The sequence below is a fragment of the Crocuta crocuta genome, unplaced genomic scaffold, assembly GCF_008692635.1.
Source record: "Crocuta crocuta isolate KB4526 unplaced genomic scaffold, BGI_CrCroc_1.0 scaffold340, whole genome shotgun sequence".
NCBI classification, from domain to species: domain Eukaryota; kingdom Metazoa; phylum Chordata; class Mammalia; order Carnivora; family Hyaenidae; genus Crocuta; species Crocuta crocuta.
The window spans coordinates 4,055,124-4,075,515 of NW_027530642.1; the positions used below are offsets into that span (position 1 = coordinate 4,055,124).

At 53.4% G+C, this 20,392-nt stretch overlaps 1 protein-coding gene across 1 annotated transcript in view; it reads right to left on the bottom strand.

Annotated features, from left to right (window-relative positions):
• Positions 1-19,625, bottom strand: part of AFAP1L1 (actin filament associated protein 1 like 1) — a 39,308-nt gene extending 19,683 nt beyond the window's left edge. The window contains exons 1-11 of the mRNA XM_077769056.1: positions 19,547-19,625; positions 16,702-16,830; positions 15,595-15,678; positions 14,801-14,898; positions 13,445-13,553; positions 8,847-8,972; positions 8,022-8,233; positions 5,699-5,878; positions 3,646-3,738; positions 708-801; positions 312-464 (exon numbers count right to left, since the gene is read on the bottom strand). Coding sequence (XP_077625182.1) covers positions 312-464; positions 708-801; positions 3,646-3,738; positions 5,699-5,878; positions 8,022-8,233; positions 8,847-8,972; positions 13,445-13,553; positions 14,801-14,898; positions 15,595-15,678; positions 16,702-16,830; positions 19,547-19,625 — 1,357 coding nt within the window. The remainder of the gene's footprint in view (positions 1-311; positions 465-707; positions 802-3,645; positions 3,739-5,698; positions 5,879-8,021; positions 8,234-8,846; positions 8,973-13,444; positions 13,554-14,800; positions 14,899-15,594; positions 15,679-16,701; positions 16,831-19,546) is intronic.
• Between the last annotated feature and the right edge of the window lie 767 nt (positions 19,626-20,392).

Sequence of the window (20,392 nt, forward strand, 5' to 3'; positions counted from 1 at the left end):
CTGGGTTATAACTTACACACTCGCCATATTATGTGCCAAGAGGAAATAAGATACTCTCCCCTCATCACAGTGGAAGAAACTGAGGCCCAGAGACAGGTGGTGATTGGAGCTAAGGTCACAGGGAACACAGAAATGGGGGGGGTCAGTTGGCTTTTCCCTCTGCTGAGTGTCATGGAAAGGCATGGAAAGCTGATGGAGTGGGGGGGCAGGTAGGACTCTCTCCTCTAGGAGGCCTAGAGGGCTTTCTGGCTTAGCCCGGGGGTCCGCAGCAGCAGGGTCTGAATATCCTCCTCCTGGTGCCCAGGACCCACCGCAGCACGGGACCTCCTCATCGGGGCAAGATGTCTGCAGGCCCTCAGCCAGCGGCTTCTTCTTGGAGAAGCTGATGATGCGGGTGATTTTGCGGCCAGCAGCCCTGCTCATTGAACCCTTCAGCTCCGCCAGACTGCTCTTCTTCCCTTTGCCTGTTGCCATGGAGACGGGTTAGGGGAAGGGAAGGGGCCCCAAGTCCCAGGCCCACCCACCCCTGCCTTCCCAGCGGCCCTTGTAGCCAGCACATGGGGGCCTGGTGGCCGGCTGTAGGTGTGGACGGGCCAGGTCACCCTACCCACATCTCCGGAGCGGTCCGGATGCGCCCCGCGCTGGGTGCCCAGGCAAGGCCCCTCCTGGCTCCGGCATCCTTGGCCTGAACCTCCAGAGGCTCCTACCATGGTCACAGGCCTCCCGGCGGCCCAGAGTGGAGAAGTTGTCACCCGTGCCCAGGCTGTCCACGTCTGAGGGCTGCTTCTCTTGAGACGGTCTCTGGGGAGGGACAGGGACAGCCCCATGTCAGAGGGCACGCTCAGAGGTCCCCCTTCGTTGGTTCAATCCTCTCAACTCTGCACGTGATGACTGCCTACCAAGTATCTGTCAGCATCTCTCGTTGGCCTGACGCTGTACCACGCATGGGGGAGACAATGCTCCCTTCAGATGGGGTCGTGTCTTCGAATCTCTCACAGTCTGTTGGGGAGCCAAGCAATTAGCTGGAATAAATCCGCTGGATTTTCCATATTTGCTGGGTGACCAGGTTTGGGAGGGTATTTAAGTGGGATATCAGTGTAATGCAACTGGTTTAGGAAGGGACCTCTGGTGGCATCTTATGGGGACAGGCTGTAAGAGAAAGAGCCATATAAGCCAGCGTCGTCCCGGGCAAGGTGAGACGCAGGAAGGGGAGGCGCTAATATGACAGGATGCAGACAAAGGGACCGGCTGGCGTGTTCAGAATAGTCATGGACCAGGAGACGTGGGTGGTGACAGGAGGGGGGTCATTGCGGTCCTGACTCGGGTGAGAGGCTGGTACAGACACACACCATGGCTGCAACCTCATTGCCCAACGTACTTTTACTCTGATGCCAACTCTGGACCAATTGTTCACCTGTCCTTCTGGTTCATTTGCTCATTCAGACAAGGTGAGTTAGGCGCCCACCAGGTCTCATGGAGGTGACACGGGAATGTGGGGAAATCCCTTCCTCTCCCCAAGGCTCTGTTTTCTCACCTGAGGCACACCCTCTCCGGGGAGCCCGCCCAAGTGAAATCTCAAGGCCAACAGTCTCATTTCTAACACTTCCGTGATGTGCTGACATCTCGCTCTAAAAAGCTAAACTGTGTCTGCCAGACTTGGGGCACGATTGAAATGGCACCAACCCGTTTAAGAAGAATTCCAGAGCTCTGAGGCCTCTCCACCTTTCCTGCCAAGGACTCTCCAGACCAGGCTCAGGGATGCTTTGCTATAAGCACAGAACTTGGGGCGGGGGGTAGAGCGGGGAGAGATAGGAGAGGCCGTGCGCTCCCCTGGATTTTCAAAGGCTGGAAACACGGCAACTGTCAGAATTTGGATAGATCTGTTGGAGGCAGGATGGCCCTCTCCATACACTGTGGAACAAGATATGTTTCTATTCATTCTGCAGTGGTCTACAGGTTAAGTGTTTCATCAAAGTAGAAAGCAAATCCAAAGCATACTCTGAACACTCTGGAATCGACTTAAAGGTGGTGACACTTCACATACAGGGCTCCACGGACAGACAGAGCCACCAACACCGGAGGCCCTAACCGCTGTGCTTCACTGCTACCCTGTCCCCGCGTTCACTCCAAACACATGACCCTCAACATTTGAGCCACCCTCCCGCTGGACACTCGGACCCAGGAGCATTCCTCTGCACACGCGTGTGCACTCTTCCCCTGCACACACACGCCTGGGATTGTGCCAGAGTGAGCATCTGCAGGTGCGTGTACATGTATACACGTTCACGCCGTCAACACTACTTTCCTTCAGGCCCCCCTAACGGCAAGGCCAAGTGAGGGTAGGGCTGTACTTCTGCAGTAACTGCTCTGCACGAGAGCCCCCCACCTGTCCTCTCCCGGCGACTCTCTGCTGACCCCGCACTTTGCCTCCGCTGTGCCCCAGCGGCCCCTTCCCTTGGCCCACCCCTGCCCCCTTACAGTGTCACCCTTTCTTTAATGCTTAACACAGGCGCCATCTTCCCCCATCTTGCTCCCCTGGCTCCTCCAGCCAGTGTGAGGCCCTGTCCCCTCACTGCAGCGTTCCAGGGCCACTCCAGCAGGCCAACAAGTGCCCTTCTGTGTCAGTGCAGCCACACCCACCACCTTCCCTTCTGTGCTTCCTCCTGCTCCGGGGCATTCTCTCCCTGCCTGGGATGCCTTCTCCGTCTCCCCTTCCTTGCTAGCTGTTCACTCACAAATGTGCTCTCTCAGAAATGCTTCCCTAAGATAAGAGCAGGCCTTCAGGTACCTGGTACTTTTCCCTGCCAGCACTCTCAAAGCCCGGCCACCCCCCACCAGGAGGGGAGCGAAGGGTGGATGGGTGTGTCTCCGTTAGGACTGCACTCGCTCTCTCGACTGATGCACGGTGCTCCCTGCCTACTGCCCGGTGCTCCCTGCCTACTGCCCGAGCAGAGTTCGGTCCGCCCCTCTTGGCAGACGGGATGGCAAAATCATCAAAAGCCAGGTGTCTGAGTATACATCCTTGCTCTGTTTCTTGTGGACTATGTGACTTCAGGTAAAGCTCTCTGGGCCTCAGCTTCCTCCTCTGGAAACATAATCCATCAAAGAGTTGTTGTGGAAATTAAATGAGGTCATCCATGGAAAGCGCAAGGGACAACGCCGGCCACACAGTCATACTCTGTAAATACCAACCTTTATTATACCGTGCAAGACCGTGTGTGTGGGTTGGGGGCTGAGCCCCTTCATCACCCACCAGCACCTGGCAAAGCAAAAGCACCGGCACATATTTTCTGGCTGCCTGAGCAATAACTAAATGACCACCTGGCTTACGTCCCAACAGGGCACACTCTTCGGACAGTTTCCAATTTGCTTTAAGTGGCTCCGTTCAACCGTGACCTCCTCCTGTCCTGGTGGTGTTAGTTACTCCCTCCCCTGGACGTGGGCATTCATTCATTCGTGTGCTCGGCAGTTCAGTGGACGTTTACTGATATACTGATGTGCCAGCTCTACGTTCGGCACTCAGGGCACATAGGACGCCACGGCAGGTGCCTGGCTTCACCACCAGCCTGTGAATTCCCCCAGGGCACAGCGCCTGTTGAGTCCCTGCTGCCTGGCACAGGGGAGGCCTCACGAAGACAGACGTACCTTGTCTAGGTCCAGCTTGCACAGGAGGACGGGGGATCTGGGCAGGTCTGCCCCCTCGGTCCCCCCGGCAGGCTTGCTCACCTCTCGGATGACCTGTGGAGAAGATCCAGCGCCGTGAGCAGGCGGGCGGGGACGTGGAGGCAGCAGGGATGGGTTGACATGGCCTCCCGCCATATATGTGGGACACACCAGGGTTTGAATACGGCTCTCTCCTATGCCTGCCCTTTGGACTGAAAAGTCAGGGGGCTGGGAAACCAGAGGCATGGCTTCTCGACGTGGCTCTGTTGCTAATTAGTTGTGTGGTTTCGGGATTCTCCTCTGGGCCTCGCTTTCCCTGTCTGTAACATGGGGATAATACCGGTCCCCTGCTTACATCCTTGGGTTGCCTGAGGACCAGTGCGATCGTGGCTGTGAAGGGCCACGTGAAGCAGGATGCCCCGCACAAACGTGAGGGACAGGCTCCTGTGACGGTGTGGAACCTATGCAACAGCCTGCAGGGCAGCCGGGGCCGTCTCCTCCATCTTGAAGACGTGTGACCAGAGATTCCATGGCATTCACACAACATGAGCACGCAGACCATGAAATCAGGCCAGCCCTCACTGGCCACTCGCCGATCTGTGGGTTTACCTGGTTATCCCACTGTGTCCCCAAAGCAGCCTTAAGGGGCAGGGACACCTGTGGTCCCCATGTCATAGTTTAGGATGATGAGGCTCTGAGAAGTGAAGCCATGGCTGCCTGACCTTAACCTCTGGACGAATGAGCTGCCGGTATCAGGATGTCGAGACTGTCTCCAGTCCCGGCTCAGTTTCCAGTCTCAGTCTTCAGTCTAGGGCTCCTTCTGCTGACCCACCAGCCCCTGGGGGGCAGAGGCTCCCCCAGCAAACAGGCTCTCTCCCTTCCTTCCCCTCCTGAGCCAAAGATAATGAGCAACACTGAACATCCCAGGGGAGAGCTGGGTATCACTGGAAGGAAGGGAAGATGGGGAGGGAGGAAGGTGTCTGGTTGCTTTGTTTCAGCAGGAAGAGCAGAGGAAAAGGGAGAAAGGTGTCAGAGTGAAAGAGGGGGCAGGGGGCAGGGGCATGGCCAGCAGTAAGGGCCTGGGGATGGGGCCCACCACCATCACACAGTGATCACTCACAGTCACTGAGTACTTCCTCCCTAGGAGGCACTATATTAAGTGGTGCCTGGCTTCACCTCTGCCTCTAGAATCTTTACAAGAACCATTTTACAGAAGAGGAAACTGAGGCACAGATAGGCAAAGTCATTTGCAGAAGATCACACAGCCAGTAAGTGCCACTTAGGCCTGGGGCTTGAACTCAAGTCTGTGTGCCACCGAAGTCCTCCCCTGTCATCACTGGGCCACCCTGCCTGTGGCCTCTGGAGGAGATTCCTTGTTAGTGTCCAACCCTGGCTCCAACCGCTTAGTTGCATGATCTCTGGCAAGTCACGTAAGATTCCTGTGTCTCAGTTTCCTCATCTGTACAATGGGAATGATAATAGTCCTGCTGCAAAGAGTAAACGAGGTCATGTATGTGAAGCTCTTAGCGCCACGCGTGGCACAAAATAAGTGCTCAGGATACAGTAAGTCTACTTGGTCTGCGGTCAAATGCAAGATGCAGAAGCCGGACGGCAGGTGGATGTTGCAAGGATGCACATTCTGCCTAAGACAGGAAGGAGTTTTCCTTTTTCCTTTTTGTTTAAGGATTAGCTTATCTAATGATAAACATAGCTTCCTTTAAAGATATTAAGCTCCCCATTCCAGAAGCGACATACGTGCAGGCTGGACAAGCCCACAGTAAGGGTGTTAGAAAGAGGACTCAAGGAACTAGGGGGAAGGTGGGACTCCAGCCCGACGTCTGTCTCCTGGAGATGTCTGAGCCCAGTTCCACGAGTCAGCCCTCGCCAGGCTCAGGGCACTGATTGCCACCCCCCACCACCCCAAGCGAGGCCTGTTCTCCCAGGGATAAGAGCCCACTGTGCTGGGAGCTGGGCCTGGGGACCAGAGGAAGGAGGGGTGGGAGGGCGGGCCACAGGGGGCGCGGGTCCCGCGTACCTTGAGCCACTCCTCGGCTTGCTCCCGACTCTGCAGCGCGAGCACCAGCACCTCGGTAGCCCCCTGGGAGAAGCGCAGCTCGTGCCTCTTATGCCGGCTGTCCTTGGGCACGTAGGTGACGCTGCAGATGTCCAGGGCCAGCCTCAGGTGTGGCTGCCGGTCCTTGGAGCTCTTGTAGCACTGGACAGGAAGAGAAGGGGTCACACTTCTGGAGCGGAGGGCGGAGGAGGGAGATGCCTCACACGAAGGCTTGGGGGAACCCGCCTACCCCATGGCGACCTCCCCTGCCTAGCCCAGCCATGGGCACCGCGTGAAGACGGGGCTGTGGCTGTGCACCCCAGAGAAGGAGAGGCCTGGAAGCAGTGGGCATCTTTGGACAATCTTCAGATCTAAGGGCTATCGCGGGCCCCAGGGGCACAAATGCCTATTAGGAAGAGGCAGATTTTAGCACCATTCTAGTAGGTAAACCATTCTAGTCTAAGGAGCCAGAGAAGACACAGGCTGGTTTGGAAGGATGCCAGCTCCCTGCTCCTGAGGGGCTACCTAGCAAGACTGCGGGAGGGAGAATTCTAGCCGAGATGGAAGGCTGGGCCGGGGAAGCCAATCGTTTCTCAATAATGATTCTCACTTCCCAATGCTTCTTATGAAGCCAGCATTACCTGGATACCAAGACCTGACAGTGACATTCCAAAAAAGGAAAATGATAGGCTAATCTCAACATGGTTGTCAAAGCTCTAAAAGAAACCCACTAGCAGATAGAATCTGACACATAAAAAGCATACTGTATCAAGACTAACTTGGGTTTATTCTTGGATTGCAAAAGTGCCTTAGCCTTTAAAAACCGACACTATAATTCATCCTATACATAGGGGAAAAAAAAGAGAAAAGCTACATCTATCAATAGACACAGAACAGGCATTTGATAAAATTCTCTACCCATTTGTAGTATAAACGAGCAAATGAGAGATATAGAGGGGAACATCCTTAATGGGATAATAAAGACCTTCTACAAACCACTACCAGCAAATATCAGCCTTAACAGTGAATTACTGCAACTTTCCCTCTGAGCTCTGGACTGAGACAGGGACGCCTTCTCTTCCCACCTACATTCACATTGTGCTTGATGGAGATCGTAACCAATGCAATATGTCAAGAAAAAAAAATGACATCAGGAGTGGAAGAAGGGTCATGACCGACTCTGGTCTGGGGTGAGCTTCTCATTGCTCCAGGATGAAAAAAAAATGTCATGTTTCAAATGGATATTGGTTGATTGGGCACGGTTTGTCAACAGATTTGGGGGTAAAGAGCTATGAACTGTTTTTTGAATTCTGTCTGTATTCCTACTCTGGAATTAAAGGTACGTTTTCTTTTATAAAATGACAGCAAATTAAAAAAAAAAAACCTAAGAAAGCACGTTCCATTCTAAGTGCTGCATGAGCTCAGTTTTAGAAAAGACAGGTATGTGGAAATGAGGGAGGAAATATGTATATTAAAATGTAACAGTGGTTAGCTCTTGATCAATGGGATTATAGGCGGCTTTTAAAAAATCATTTTATGTTTTTCTCTTGTTTTATAAATGAACACATTTACTTGCATAATGAAAACAACAAACATTGTTTTAAAGTGCGTGGGGCATGCCTGGGTGGCTCAGTCAGTTAAGTGTCTGACTCTTGATTTCAGCTCAGGCCATGATTTCACAGTTCGTGGGTTCAAGCCCCATGTCCGGCTCTGCACTGGCACTGTGGAGACTGCTTGGGATTCTCTCTTTCTCTGCTCCTCCTATGCTCATGCTCACACACACACACACTCTCTCTCTCAAAATAAATAAATAAACATGAAAAATACTTTTTTAAAAAATTAAAGTGGTAAAAGGGTCTCCTGAATGGCTCAGTGGGTTGAGTGTCTGACTCTTGATTTCAGCTCAGGTCATGATCCCAGGGTCATGGGATCAAGCCCTTCATCAGGCTCCATGCTCAGCATGGAGCCTGCCTAAGAGTCTCTCTCTCTCTCTCTCTCTCTTCCTCTACCCCTCTCCCCTGCTTGCATACTCTCCTTCTCTCTAAAAAAAATAAAACAAAATAATTTTAAGTGATAAAAATTCATTCCTGGCAAAACAAAAACTTGGTAACGTCTTTATCGGGTCTTTGAGTGTGAGTGTGTGTGTGTGTGTGTGTGTGTGTGTGTATTTTCATTCTGCTCTCGTGGGAGAGCCTCTGTGCACAAAGCAAGCGCACAGGAACTGCAGCAGACACGCCTACACACACACACACACACACACGTAGGTGAACGTGAGGCCCAGCGGCACACATCCGCGGCCACTTACCAGGAGCTGGTCCTCCTTGATGACGGTCAGCTGCTTGGCCCACTGCCCGAAGCGCTTTTTCCGCAGCAGGAAGGCACATATCCTGCAGTCCCTCACCAGGTGCATGGAGGCCTCCTCCGAGGGCCACTGGTGCGTGGGCTGGGGCCCTTTCCCTTCCTCCTCCTCCTCATCGTAGGACTCGTAGGAGCTGCTCATCGCGTCAGAGTCATTGTCTGCAGGAACCACGGGAAGGGACCCGTCACTGGCCACCCGGGCTCAGGAGGGGGTGGGCGTGAGGTGTGATCGTGGTGATCACTAACCCCCAACACAAGCACTGTTCTGTATCGATTCACTACCGGCTTTCCGATCTCGGTGACTTCACTTCTCAGAGTCCAGCTTTCTTATCGGTAACATGGTCATAATGAGTGACCGTATCTACCTGAGCCGGCTCTTAGCATTGGTGAATGCAGAGCGTTCGGCCCCGTGCCTGGCACCTGGCAAGCACTCAGTAAACGGCAGTGACTGTCATTACTCCAACATCGTCACATCCATAGTCTCAGGTGACTCTCACAGCACCCAGCAAACCCCCATGTTACACAGAAGGCAGCTGGAGGCTCACAGAGAATAAATGACTCTTTCAAGGTCAGTTGCCAAGGATCAGGGCGAGGGCTAGATCTAGGGCTCTTGACTCCCATGTCAGTGCTCCTTCCACTGAACCCTGAGTATCAGAGCTTGGGGAGGCCTCTGTGGGGACCCGGGGGGCTGGTATACACGTGTATGCCAAGGGTCAGGTCAAGGCCTGCTCTCTGAGGACAGAACCCTTTTGAACACCTGCCCCATACTTACAGGAGTTCTTTAACTCCCCATTCATCCTGGTCGCTGGGTAGCTGCTATCTGCATCCTCATAGTAGCCGTCCATGATGGAGTGGGCTGGGCTGCAGCCATCTGTGGGGTTCGTAGAGGGAGCGGCACCTTGGAGACAGGCAGGTGGACTGCAGGGGCTGTGGCTGGGGAAGACCCCAGACACCCTGGCTGTCCCTGGGGAAGACAGAGCACACCTCCCTGTAGCTCCCTGGCCATGGTGAGGGGCCTCCTCTCTGCCCTTGCCCCCCACGTCCTCTCTGTGCCCCTGTGACCAGGAGCTGTCCTGCTGGGCCCTGTCACACCTCCAGGCTGTGTTCATGCTCTCCCGTGTGCTGTCTTACCTTTTGATAGAGAACTCCTACTCATCCTTCAATACCCAGTTTGAAGATCTTTCTTCTGACCTTCTCAGGCAGAGAACGGTCAGCCCCTGCTCAGTGATCCCACAGCATTGGTGTGTGTGTGTGTGTATCTTGGTCAGAGCCCAGGTCCCTGTACAGCAAGGAGGGGTGCTCCAGCTGCCTGGGCTCAGCATCCCCTGGTCTTCTGCCACCTCGGTCCTTCTACTCCCTTCCTGATGCATATGTTACCTCTTGTGAAAGTGATTCTCCTAAACCTCTGTGGCTATACCACAGAGGAACTGGACCGGAGGAGATAATGGTAGCGCTTGTAATAGTGAGCACAACAGCTGCTTCTGTGGAACCTTCTCAGCACATTGCCACTGAGGGGGCAGCACAGAGCAGGGGTGGGGGCTACCTTAAACTGTAGTCTGCATCAAAGCTACCGGGGGTGTCTTCAAAATGCAGATACCCGGGCTATATCCCCAGAGATTCTCATTCACTGGTGTGGGCTGAGCTGAGGAATCTGCATTGTTTTTTTAAAAACCTATTTAATAGGGTGTTAAAAAAATGTAAAAATAGAAACTATATGCAAGTTCAAGAAATCAGATTTTTGTTTTCAACAATTAAGATTATTTTGATCCAGATGGTCCCTGGGGCACACTCCGAAGGTCAGNTATAGCCACAGAGGTCCACAGAACTGGACCGGAGGAGATAATGGTAGCGCTTGTAATAGTGAGCACAACAGCTGCTTCTGTGGAACCTTCTCAGCACATTGCCACTGAGGGGGCAGCACAGAGCAGGGGTGGGGGCTACCTTAAACTGTAGTCTGCATCAAAGCTACCGGGGGTGTCTTCAAAATGCAGATACCCGGGCTATATCCCCAGAGATTCTCATTCACTGGTATGGGCTGAGCTGAGGAATCTGCATTGTTTTTTTAAAAACCTATTTAATAGGGTGTTAAAAAAATGTAAAAATAGAAACTATATGCAAGTTCAAGAAATCAGATTTTTGTTTTCAACAATTAAGATTATTTTGATCCAGATGGTCCCTGGGGCACACTCCGAAGGTCAGTGGGTTAAGGGCATGGGCTTTGTTCAGATTGGAGATCAAATTTGTCACCATTTATTTGTTTAGTGACCTTGGGAAAATCCCCCCACAGTTTCTCTGCATTTCAGGGTCTTCACCCGAAAGTGATGTGAACAGTTCCCACACTGCACTAGTGATACAATGCATATAAGCTCTTAGCACCGTGCCTGGCACACAGAATGTGCTGGACAGATGCTAGATGTCATTATCATTTTCATCCCCTTTGATTCCCATAATATAGGGAAGTAAGTATCAGCACCATTTTACAGATGAGGAAACTGAGCCTGCACACAGTTTGCTAGTGACAGAGCCTGGATAAGAACTGAGGTTTCCCGCTCAGGGAATAGGGGCACATCTCCTCTTCCAGGAAGCCTTCCTTCACCCAGTCCAACTGGCTCTCAAACCACACTGTTCTCCACCGTGCTGCTCTGGGCTCCCAGCCCCCACCATCCATCTGTTTCCTGAGAACAGCAGCACTCAAATTCCCAGCGACTGGGACACCCAGTGCTAGCTCCCAAGTGATGGCCCAGCCTCCCTTTCCCAGCAGGCTCTCTGAAGCCTCAGATGCTGACAACATCCTGTGAGGTGGATGGTGGGGGGAGGTGCGATGGGGAAGGGGGGGGACACCCAGGGCAGTGCTCTTGAACACCTGGCAGGGCTGGACACTGTGTCAGAGGAAGGATATTCCCTGATGGGCTTGGCACCCTCTCCCTGGTCAAGCTCCCTGACCCTTCCTGAGGCCCGCCCTTCCCTCCTGCCCCAGGATCCCCGCTGCCCCATCTGAGGGGAGCATGAGCCCCCTGGGGAGGTGTTGCGGCCTCATCCAGCTGAGGGGCTTGACCTGGGATTTGTCTCCGCCCTCCTCCCCTGTCCTCAAGCGTAGAAAACAGGACAAAGTCGCCTGCTTCCCATACAAACCGCCGATGCAGCCACACGGACCCCAAGACTCTCAAGGCTGAAGAGAGCTTCCACCAATCTCCTGATCCAACCCTGTCACTTCACTTTGTCTTAACTGGTTTATTAATCATAAAATAATATACCTCAGTAGCCCAGAGGTGGAGAGAACCAGATGTCTATCAACGGATGAAAGACGAAACAAAATGGGGTCTCGTAACCTTGGAAACATTAAGCTAAAGGGAAATTAGCCGGACACAAAAGGCCACACGTTGTGTGATTCTGTTTATGTGAAATATTCAGAATAGGCAAATCCACAGGCACAGAAAGCAGACTGGAGGTTGCCAGGGGCTCAGGGGGAAGGGGAACAAGACGGGCTGCTTAACGGGGAAGGAGTTTCCTCTTCAACTGATGAGAATGTTGGGGCACAAGGTGGTGCGGTCAGCTGCACAATACTGCGAATGTGCTAAGTGCCGCTGGTTGGACACCCTTCCAAGGGTTGAAATAAATGGTCCATTTTATGTCATGTGCGTCTTGTTACAGTAGAGAAAACATTGCACTAAAGAGTACGAATGGGAAAGTATGTTCTCTTCACCTGTATTTCTATTCATTCCCCACAGCGCACTCTGTTGATAGTCTCTTGCACATCCTAGAAGAGTTGTTAGAACGGATGCATGAATGTGTGTACCCCGTCAAGGAACAAATGGAATTGTATTATATGCACTATTCTGCAGGGTTTGAGGTTTTTTCCATGGATGTATCTTGGAATTCATTTCTGATCAGCACAGTCAGACCTGTTCTTTTTATTTTTTGGCGGTTGGAAAAATATTCTGCTGTGCTACTGAATGAGAGTAGCATCACATAAACCTGGTTTCATATAAGTTCAACTACGAATGCTGGTCACACAAAAGCCATAATATAGTCTCTCTTCTGTCATGTTAAGTTTCTGTATCCAAGCCGGTGACTTGTCTGATCCTCAGAGAAACACCCATGTGTTTCAGTGCGAGAGGAAGCCCACTGAGAGGTGAGTCAAAAGCAAAGACTCTTTGTGGCCAATTTAAGAGATTTTTCAAAGGTGATTTGTACCAGTGCCCTCTAAATTATTTTATCATGTCCACCTACCAGGAGAAATGTAATCATATAATGTACTTCCATGTTATTTATGGGCAAATATATATATATGTAATATAATATATAATATATGTGTGTGTGTCTATATATATGTATGTATAGACTGCTTACAAGCATTATGCTATTATTAGATTATAAGCACTATAACTCTAAAACACTGACATAGAAATTTTTAAAAGAAACATTGGGCTAAATATAAGTAAAGCTTTGAATACTTCTTCCTATATCGTTTTGTGAATTCCCTGGGGTGCCCACACTCTACGCAGGAGACCTTTTGATGTCAGCCCTGTGCTTTTTTTTAATCCTACGCACTGACTTTGTAACCTAGCCCCCTGAGAAGACGTGGGCCTGCTGAAGTACGAACTGTCTCACCAGCCCACGGGGAAGAGCACTTAGCCTACAGCACCAGCTTCAGTGCTGGGAACCAGCATGCACCGGTCATCTGTGGCCCTCCGTCCAGGCACGTTAGTACCCATGCATCCAGCCCCTGTCTTATTTTCAGGGCGGGGAAGGGAGCTGTCCAAGGCCGCACAGAGCAGGGACTGGAACCAAGCCCCTGATCCCTGGGGCCATGATTGTTGACCGAGCCACCTTCCCTCTTCTTTCCCCCACCTCCTCGGTCCCAGGCCATCCTGAGAAAGACCAGGCCCTCAGGCAGCTCCTCCTCAGGATGTAGGCAGGGCTGCCTGGGTGCTGGGCTTGGAGCTCCAGCCCCAGGGGAGAGGAGACACCCGGGGGATCGGGACTTACTGTGGGAGCTGATGTACTCAGGGGACTTGCCCGGTCCCAGGGGGAGGGCCTCTTCATAGTAGTCCTCAGGTGGGGGCCTGTTGGGAAGCGGTGGAGGCAGGTCGGCTGTCTGAAGGGGGACAAAGGAGGCGGATGAGACCTGGACGGCCCGGAGAGCAGAGGGAGCAGGCTGAGGGACGGGAGCNCCCTGATCCCTGGGGCCATGATTGTTGACCGAGCCACCTTCCCTCTTCTTTCCCCCACCTCCTCGGTCCCAGGCCATCCTGAGAAAGACCAGGCCCTCAGGCAGCTCCTCCTCAGGATGTAGGCAGGGCTGCCTGGGTGCTGGGCTTGGAGCTCCAGCCCCAGGGGAGAGGAGCCATCCGGGGGATCGGGACTTACTGTGGGAGCTGATGTACTCAGGGGACTTGCCCGGTCCCAGGGGGAGGGCCTCTTCATAGTAGTCCTCAGGTGGGGGCCTGTTGGGAAGCGGTGGAGGCAGGTCGGCTGTCTGAAGGGGGACAAAGGAGGCGGATGAGACCTGGACGGCCCGGAGAGCAGAGGGAGCAGGCTGAGGGACGGGAGCAAGGCTGGGGGGAGGGAGGCAGGAGCCCCAGGAACTGTTTCTGAACCGAAGCCATAACTGGCGACAGAGTGGCAGAGGGGCAGAGGTGGGAAGCTGTTTGCTGAGAGTTTGTGCAGTTCTCTGCTTCTTGCCCAACTTGTTTAAGCATCAGGGCATCTCTGCAACATCTAGAAGTTGTGTGGGCTGCCACATAGACGCAGTTAACGCTTTTGATTAAGTGCCTGCAGAATTATCAAAAGCTGCTGTGAGTTCTGCAGTACTCTGGAAAAATCTCTATTCCCGTGAGGAACAGCAGCACAAGTAAAAGGAAGACATGCCATTTAGTGAGGCAAGAATGCCTTAGGCTCTGGGGCCAGGGAGCCCCTACTCTACTGGGAAAAAGCTCCATCACTTACGAGTTGTGGGGCACTGACATGTCACTTACTCTAAGCCTCAGTTTCCTTACCTGTAAAATGGGACTAAGAATGGTGGCAACCTCATTCAATTATTGTGAGCGTACAAAGGACGTCATAAGGGGTCAACGATTGGTACCACTGGAGAGTGGTGATGATAGTGAATTATACAGTTGACATAATGTTTGGTGTGATTATGGGCCCCTTGCCTCAATTCCGTGCACAAAGGCTGGGAACCCTAGATGTGATCCAGACCTTTATGTTATAGGTGAAAAACAGGCTCAGAAAGGCGAGGTGATTTGTCTAAGACCACACAGCCACAGGAGGAGGGCAGGGGGGCCACCAACTCCTGGTCCAGAGCATTCCCCACACTGCATGTTAATTATCACAGCAATCAGAAGTTGGGGTGGGGAACGTCCCATGTGCCTACAGGGACAGGTCACCACATGATCCCTGCTCAGCATGGGCAGCAATGAGCACATCATGAGCCACTGAAGTGTTCTCACAAGCCTGTTTCTCCCCGTATTTATTTACTTTATTTTTTGAGAGAGAGAGGGAGAGAATCCTAAGCAGGCTCCATACTCAGTGCAGAGCTGGATGTCACGACCCTGAGATCATGACCTGAGCCAAAATCGAGAGTCGGATGCTTAACTGACTGAGCTGCCCCCTGTTTCTCCCCTTAGAACAGGGTCCTGAGCAGCCAGGAAGGTCCCAGGCATTAGACGGAAAGCTCCTCTCGCCAGTTCAGAGGGACAGAGGGCTGGAGGCAGTGGGACTCACATGTCTCAGAGACGGGCTCCTGGCTGGCTCAGGGCTGGCTCCTTTGCAGGGCTCCCCATCATCGTCTGGCATGTCCCGGAGGTCGCCCAGGTCACAGTCTACCGAGGGTCAGGCCATTAGGGCAGAGAAGGCGAAGGATGAGCACAGTAGAGTGGGAAGGAGGCTGGATCGGGGGTCAGGAGGCCTCTGCCACCCCCTTCATTAATGACCTGGGCAAGCCACTCTGAGACTTGCTCCGTCTTCTCATCTGTAAAGCGGTTCCCATAATCCCTCGCCTGGTCTGTCCGCCGGGGTAATCAAGAGGGTCAAATGAGATCATATTTGGTGCGGTGCTTTGGAGACTTGTTGGGCGGGGAAGGCATAGTGCCTTCCCTCAGGCTCTCAGTCCCTGAACTTTCACCTGACCCCCTGCTTTCATGGGCTGCCCCCATCCCCGCGGTGCCACTCGGCTTTCTGCTGAGGCACAGGACTGCCCACCCCAGGGTCCTGGCGGCCACTGCCAGTGGATGTGAGTGGCAGGGGAGGGAGAGCACCCTACGCGCCATACCTTCTTTGGCCTGTGCCTTCATCCCTACCTCTCCTCCAATCCCGGGCATGACTTCCCATGACCATACAGACTTTGACTAGACTCTCAGACCTGGGGGCGCCCAGAGAGGCCAAGGGACTTGCCCAACATGACTCAGCATTGCAAATTTAGAGCCGGGCCCCCGCCGAGGCCGAGGGCCCTTCCAGAGGCCGGGGGCAGTGGGCTTGCACATGCAGGGACACCAGGGGGGTGGGAGGGAGCCTCTTACCAAACTCTTCGAAGAGGGACTCCACGAAGCTGGGCCCGGAGTGGAGGTCTGCTGTGTTCACATACAGGTAGGACACTTCTTTGGCTGTGGGGAGAGGGGTGAGCATGCCGGCAGTGAGGAGGGAGGAGGGCCTGTCGCTGCCGCCTCTGGGGAGGGCCCATCTCCCCCTCTCGCCACTGGGACTCGAACCCACCAGGGCACAGCACCCCTGACCATGCATGTACACATCCTAAATGAGTTCCTTGCTTTTCAAACTTTGTTCTCGTTTTTCTCGAACCAGAGTATCTCCTTCTCCAAGCGAAAAGGTGGCCAGAGTCCGGCACAGAAAATGGAGCTTGGGGCTGCTCCGGGGACAGCCAGGGGACAGACAGAGCTGAGCACAGTGGGCCAACAGTCACCCATTGGTGGCCCCCCCCAATGCTGCGGGACACGGTGCAGCTCGTCGGAGTTGGCTGAGTTCTGGGCTTTACAGTTATCACCTCGAGGGTGACCCGAGGTGCGGAGACAGGGCTGCGCTGAGCATAGGTGTGCGATGTGTGTGCTGCGTGTCACAGATGGCGTGTGAATGAATGCACGTGGGGTGGGAGACACGTGCTGTGTGTGGCAGGCTGGGTACGTGGGAGCACGCCGCATGTTAGGTGTGACACGTCACGTATGTGAGGACATGTCTTGTGTTGTATGTGACATGTGTCATGTATGTGGAGCACACCGCGCGCTAGGGGTGACGTGCTTGTCACACACATGAGAGCATGCTGTTGGTGAGTGTGCAGGGTGCGTCCTGCGAGTGTATATTGACACGGGTGTGCTCTGCAGGGGGGAACACGGGTGCAGGGGTGTGGTGTGTACAGTGTGTGTGAGTACGTGTGGAGTGTGTGTTCTGTACGTGAGCTTTGGCAGGTTGAGGATGGAGGTGGAGGAAGGACGCAACCAGGGTGGGGAAGGAGCAGAGTGGCTGCAGCCGTGGGCTGTGGGCCGTGGCCCGTGGGAGGGATGTGCACCGCCCTGTGAGCCCCAGGTTTCCACCTCGGGCCTTGGGCCCTGGGCGCTTCCTGAAGGTCCTCAAGGTGCAGGGCGGGGGTGGGGGGGGCCAGAGTGGCGAAGGCTGACCTGGGAGGGGTTGCAGGCTCTGCAGGATGGAGGCCACGGCCATCTTCTTCTCCAGGGCGCTGTCGCTGAGGTACTCCCGGTCCAGGAGGCTGAGCAGCCCTGTGAGCTCGGGGAGCAGCTGCTCCAGGGCTGGGGAGGAAGCAGAGCCAGGGGTGGGGGGGTGCCCCGAGTCAGGATCCGGGCCCTGCGTCGGTATCCGGGCCCTGCCTGTGTCCACTGGAGGGCAGAGGGCAGTGCGGACACCACAGAGACCTCAGAGGCCCTCCCACAGCCATCCCAGCCGCTGGCCACTCGCCTCCCCATGGAGAGTCCTGTTCCATGAACCGTGATGGTCCTCTGGGCCTCCTCACTCGCCCTCAGGCGCACATGGTCTTGACCTGAGGACGGAGCCTCCCAGGTCCAGCCGGGCACTGCCGAGCCCTGAGCCGAAGGCTCACAGGCCTGTCTGTCCCAGCACGAGGGTGCTCCGTGCAGGCTCGAGGCTTCGTGCAGGCCCCCGGCCCGCACTCCCCTGGCCACCCAGCACACAGGCAGGAAGGGAGCCTTCCTGTCTCATCAGTTCATACACTTCAATCTCTGGAACCTTCTGTTTCCGGAGGCTTGGTGGGAGCCAAACTAAACATTAACCCTTCCCACCCCAGGCCCGAAACTGTGATCGCCAGTCCTGAGCTTTACCAGCGTTTTTCAGACTTGAGGGTGTAGAGGAATTACCCGGGATTTTGTCAAAATGCAGAGGCCGGCTCAGGTCCGGGGCAGGACCCGAGACCCCGCATGGCCAGGGAGCTCCCCGCCGCGCGCCGACGCTGACACAGCTGGTTGATAGCACAGAGAGCTGCCAAAGTCGACAGAACACAGTCCTTTAAAGACCGGAGCTTGCCGCAGCCATGAGGTCATGAGGGCTCCCTGTCCCACACAGTAGCTTGGGACTTGCTTTGCCTTAGACCCAAGACCAGCCTCATTACAGTAGTGGTACCATCCCTGTCCTGCTTTGCAACTTGCCAGTCACTTGCGAAAAATACTAAAAGCCAACCGTGCTGAGAGGCCTGGATGACCCAGTCGCTTAGGCAAGTATCCGACTCTTGATTTCAGCTCAGGTCATGATCTCTCAGATCGTGGGGTCGAGCCCCCACATGGGGCTCTCTGTGGACAGCCAGAGCCTGCTTAGGATTTTCTCTCTATCCCCCTCTCCCTCTCTCTCTGCCCCTCCTCTGCTTGCTCACTCACTCAAATTAAATACATAAATAAATAAACATTAGAAAAATCAAAGTAAGAGCTAACCATGTTGAATGGTTATTGTGAGTTGTGTTAAACCTTTCATATTTACAGTCTCATTTAAATCTACTATCAAGCGTTTTATGGCTCAGACTCCTCCGGGGTCTCACAGCCAGTGGAGCCTCAACTGGACCTGGTTCCCTACTCGCTTTCAACTGCCTTACGGTATTTTATACAACTTGCCAACAAGTTTTGACGTAGGTCCCATGGTCACACCTGCTTTTTACAGGAAGTGAGCAAGGCTCAGAGAAGAGAAGTGACTCGCTTGCAAATACACAGAGGCCTCAGAAGAGCCAGGCCTCTGGACTCCCAGCTCCACGTGCTTCTTTCCACTCTGGGCCCCTAAGGAAACAACCGGACTCTGGCTTGCAGTTACAGGGTCTGGGTCTGGGTGGCGTGGGAGAGGGGCTATAGCATTGTGCATAAGAGAACCGGCCTTGGAACCAGACTGCCTGGGTTCAAGTTTGGGCTGCATCATTCCTCAAGCATGGGACCTTTGCAAGTTACTTAGCCCATGACTCAGTTTCCTCTTCTGTATGGGGGGTGGGGGGTAAGAACAGTACCTGCCTTACATGGTTGCTGTAAAGACTGATTGTGTCCCACAGGAGAAGTGCCTTGCCCCGTACAGCGTCAATGCTCACCCCAAGTCAGCCGTGACTGCTGTCATTACAGTGTTTATTTACCATGCTGGTCTGTGCGTGAGTGTCTGCTCCCTCAGCAGGCCGTGAGGCTCCAGACAGTGTAGACTGTGGTAGGGATCTCAGCTTCCTTAGCCTCTAGTCTGGGGCCTGCTCAATGCCGGTGCTCCGCATGTGTTTGGAGAGAGAGGGCATGAACAGATGACCATGTCAGGATGTTTTTGAAAATAGAAAACTTATGTACAGAGAGTAGCAGTTGTGGAAAAAACGGGACGTGGCCATCTGTCCGTGGCATTCCATCAGCACCTCGAATTTGCTGGAAACGGGCTGCAGGCTGATCCTGTCAGCTACCACCCCTGGAACTCTCTCTGCCGCTGAGCACTGAGGCAGGGCCTTTGCACGTCACAGCTCATCTGTGAGCAGGCCGTGCTGGGATGCCCTCGAGCTGAGGCCGAGGGAGGCTGTGGGATGGTCACACAGCTCGAAAGCAGTGAACCAGGCTGATTCTACGCTTGTCTGAATCTGGGAGCTGCAGAGTCGCACAACGCCAGGGGGAGCAGCTCGCCTCCATGGCCCAAGTGCAAGGGACCTGGAGCCCTTGTAATGCCACCTGAGTGAGGCTTCGGGGTGGGTAGGTTTCCCTCCTTAAAGTCATAAAATCATTTTAGGTATGTTTTAGCCGTTGTGAAGAAAATCTTTACAAATGGAATCACAGACCTCTTCGGCACCCTCGTCAGATATACTGAAAGTCAGTTAACTCAGTTCTAAAATATGTACTTAGCGCTAATTATGTGCCACTCAGGGATTCGAAAATGAATCAGATGTTGTCTCAGTGGGTATGCTCCCTCTCTGTCTCTGTCTGTTTGTCTGTCTGTCTGTCTGTCTGTCTCTCTCTCTCTCACACACACACATTTATCACACACACGTGTAATTACACACAAGGGAGACCACGCTAAAAGCGACCAGTAAGGCACTGCAGGTGACCATGGCAGCTTTCTTGTGGCCTGCAGCCATGGTTCGTACTTGGAAATTCATGACACTGCGCTGCTATCACGTGGGAATGTCAAGGTTATGCGGCATGGTGACTGTTTAGCCTCTTACCTGTAGCTCTGAAACTTGTTGGCCTGGGGTCTCCTTTGCGCAATTAAAAAGATTACCAAGGATGCCAAAGAACTTTTGTTTTCTGTGGATTATGTCTATCAATATTGACTGTGTTAAAAATTAAGGCTGAGAACATTTTAAACCACGAGACTATACAGGCACACATCCTGTTAGCTTTCAGAGCTACAACATCATCACACACGACACAACCTCTGGAAAACTCCATTGTAAACACGAAAGAATGGGAGTGAGAAAAGACACACTGGGGGGGCGCCTGGGGGCTCAGTCGGTTGAGCATCCAATGCATGATTTCAGATCTCATAGTCATGAGGTCAAGCCCTGCATGGGGTTCTGCACTGGGTGTGAGGCCTTCTTGAGATTCTCTCTCTCCTACTCCTTCTGGCCCTCCCCTGAGCACATGCACTCTCTCTCTCTCTCTCTCTAAAATAATAATAATAATGGGGTACCTGGGTGGCTCAATCAGTTAAACATCTGATTTTGGCCCAGATCATGATCTTGTGGTTCATGAGTTTGAGCCCTGTGTCAGGCTCTGTGCTGACAGCTCAGAGCCTGGAGCCTGCTTCGAATTCTGTGTGTGTGTGTCTCTCTCTCTGCCCTCCCCTGCTAGTGCTTCCCCCCCAAATATAAATAAACATTAAAAATATATAAATAAAAAGAAA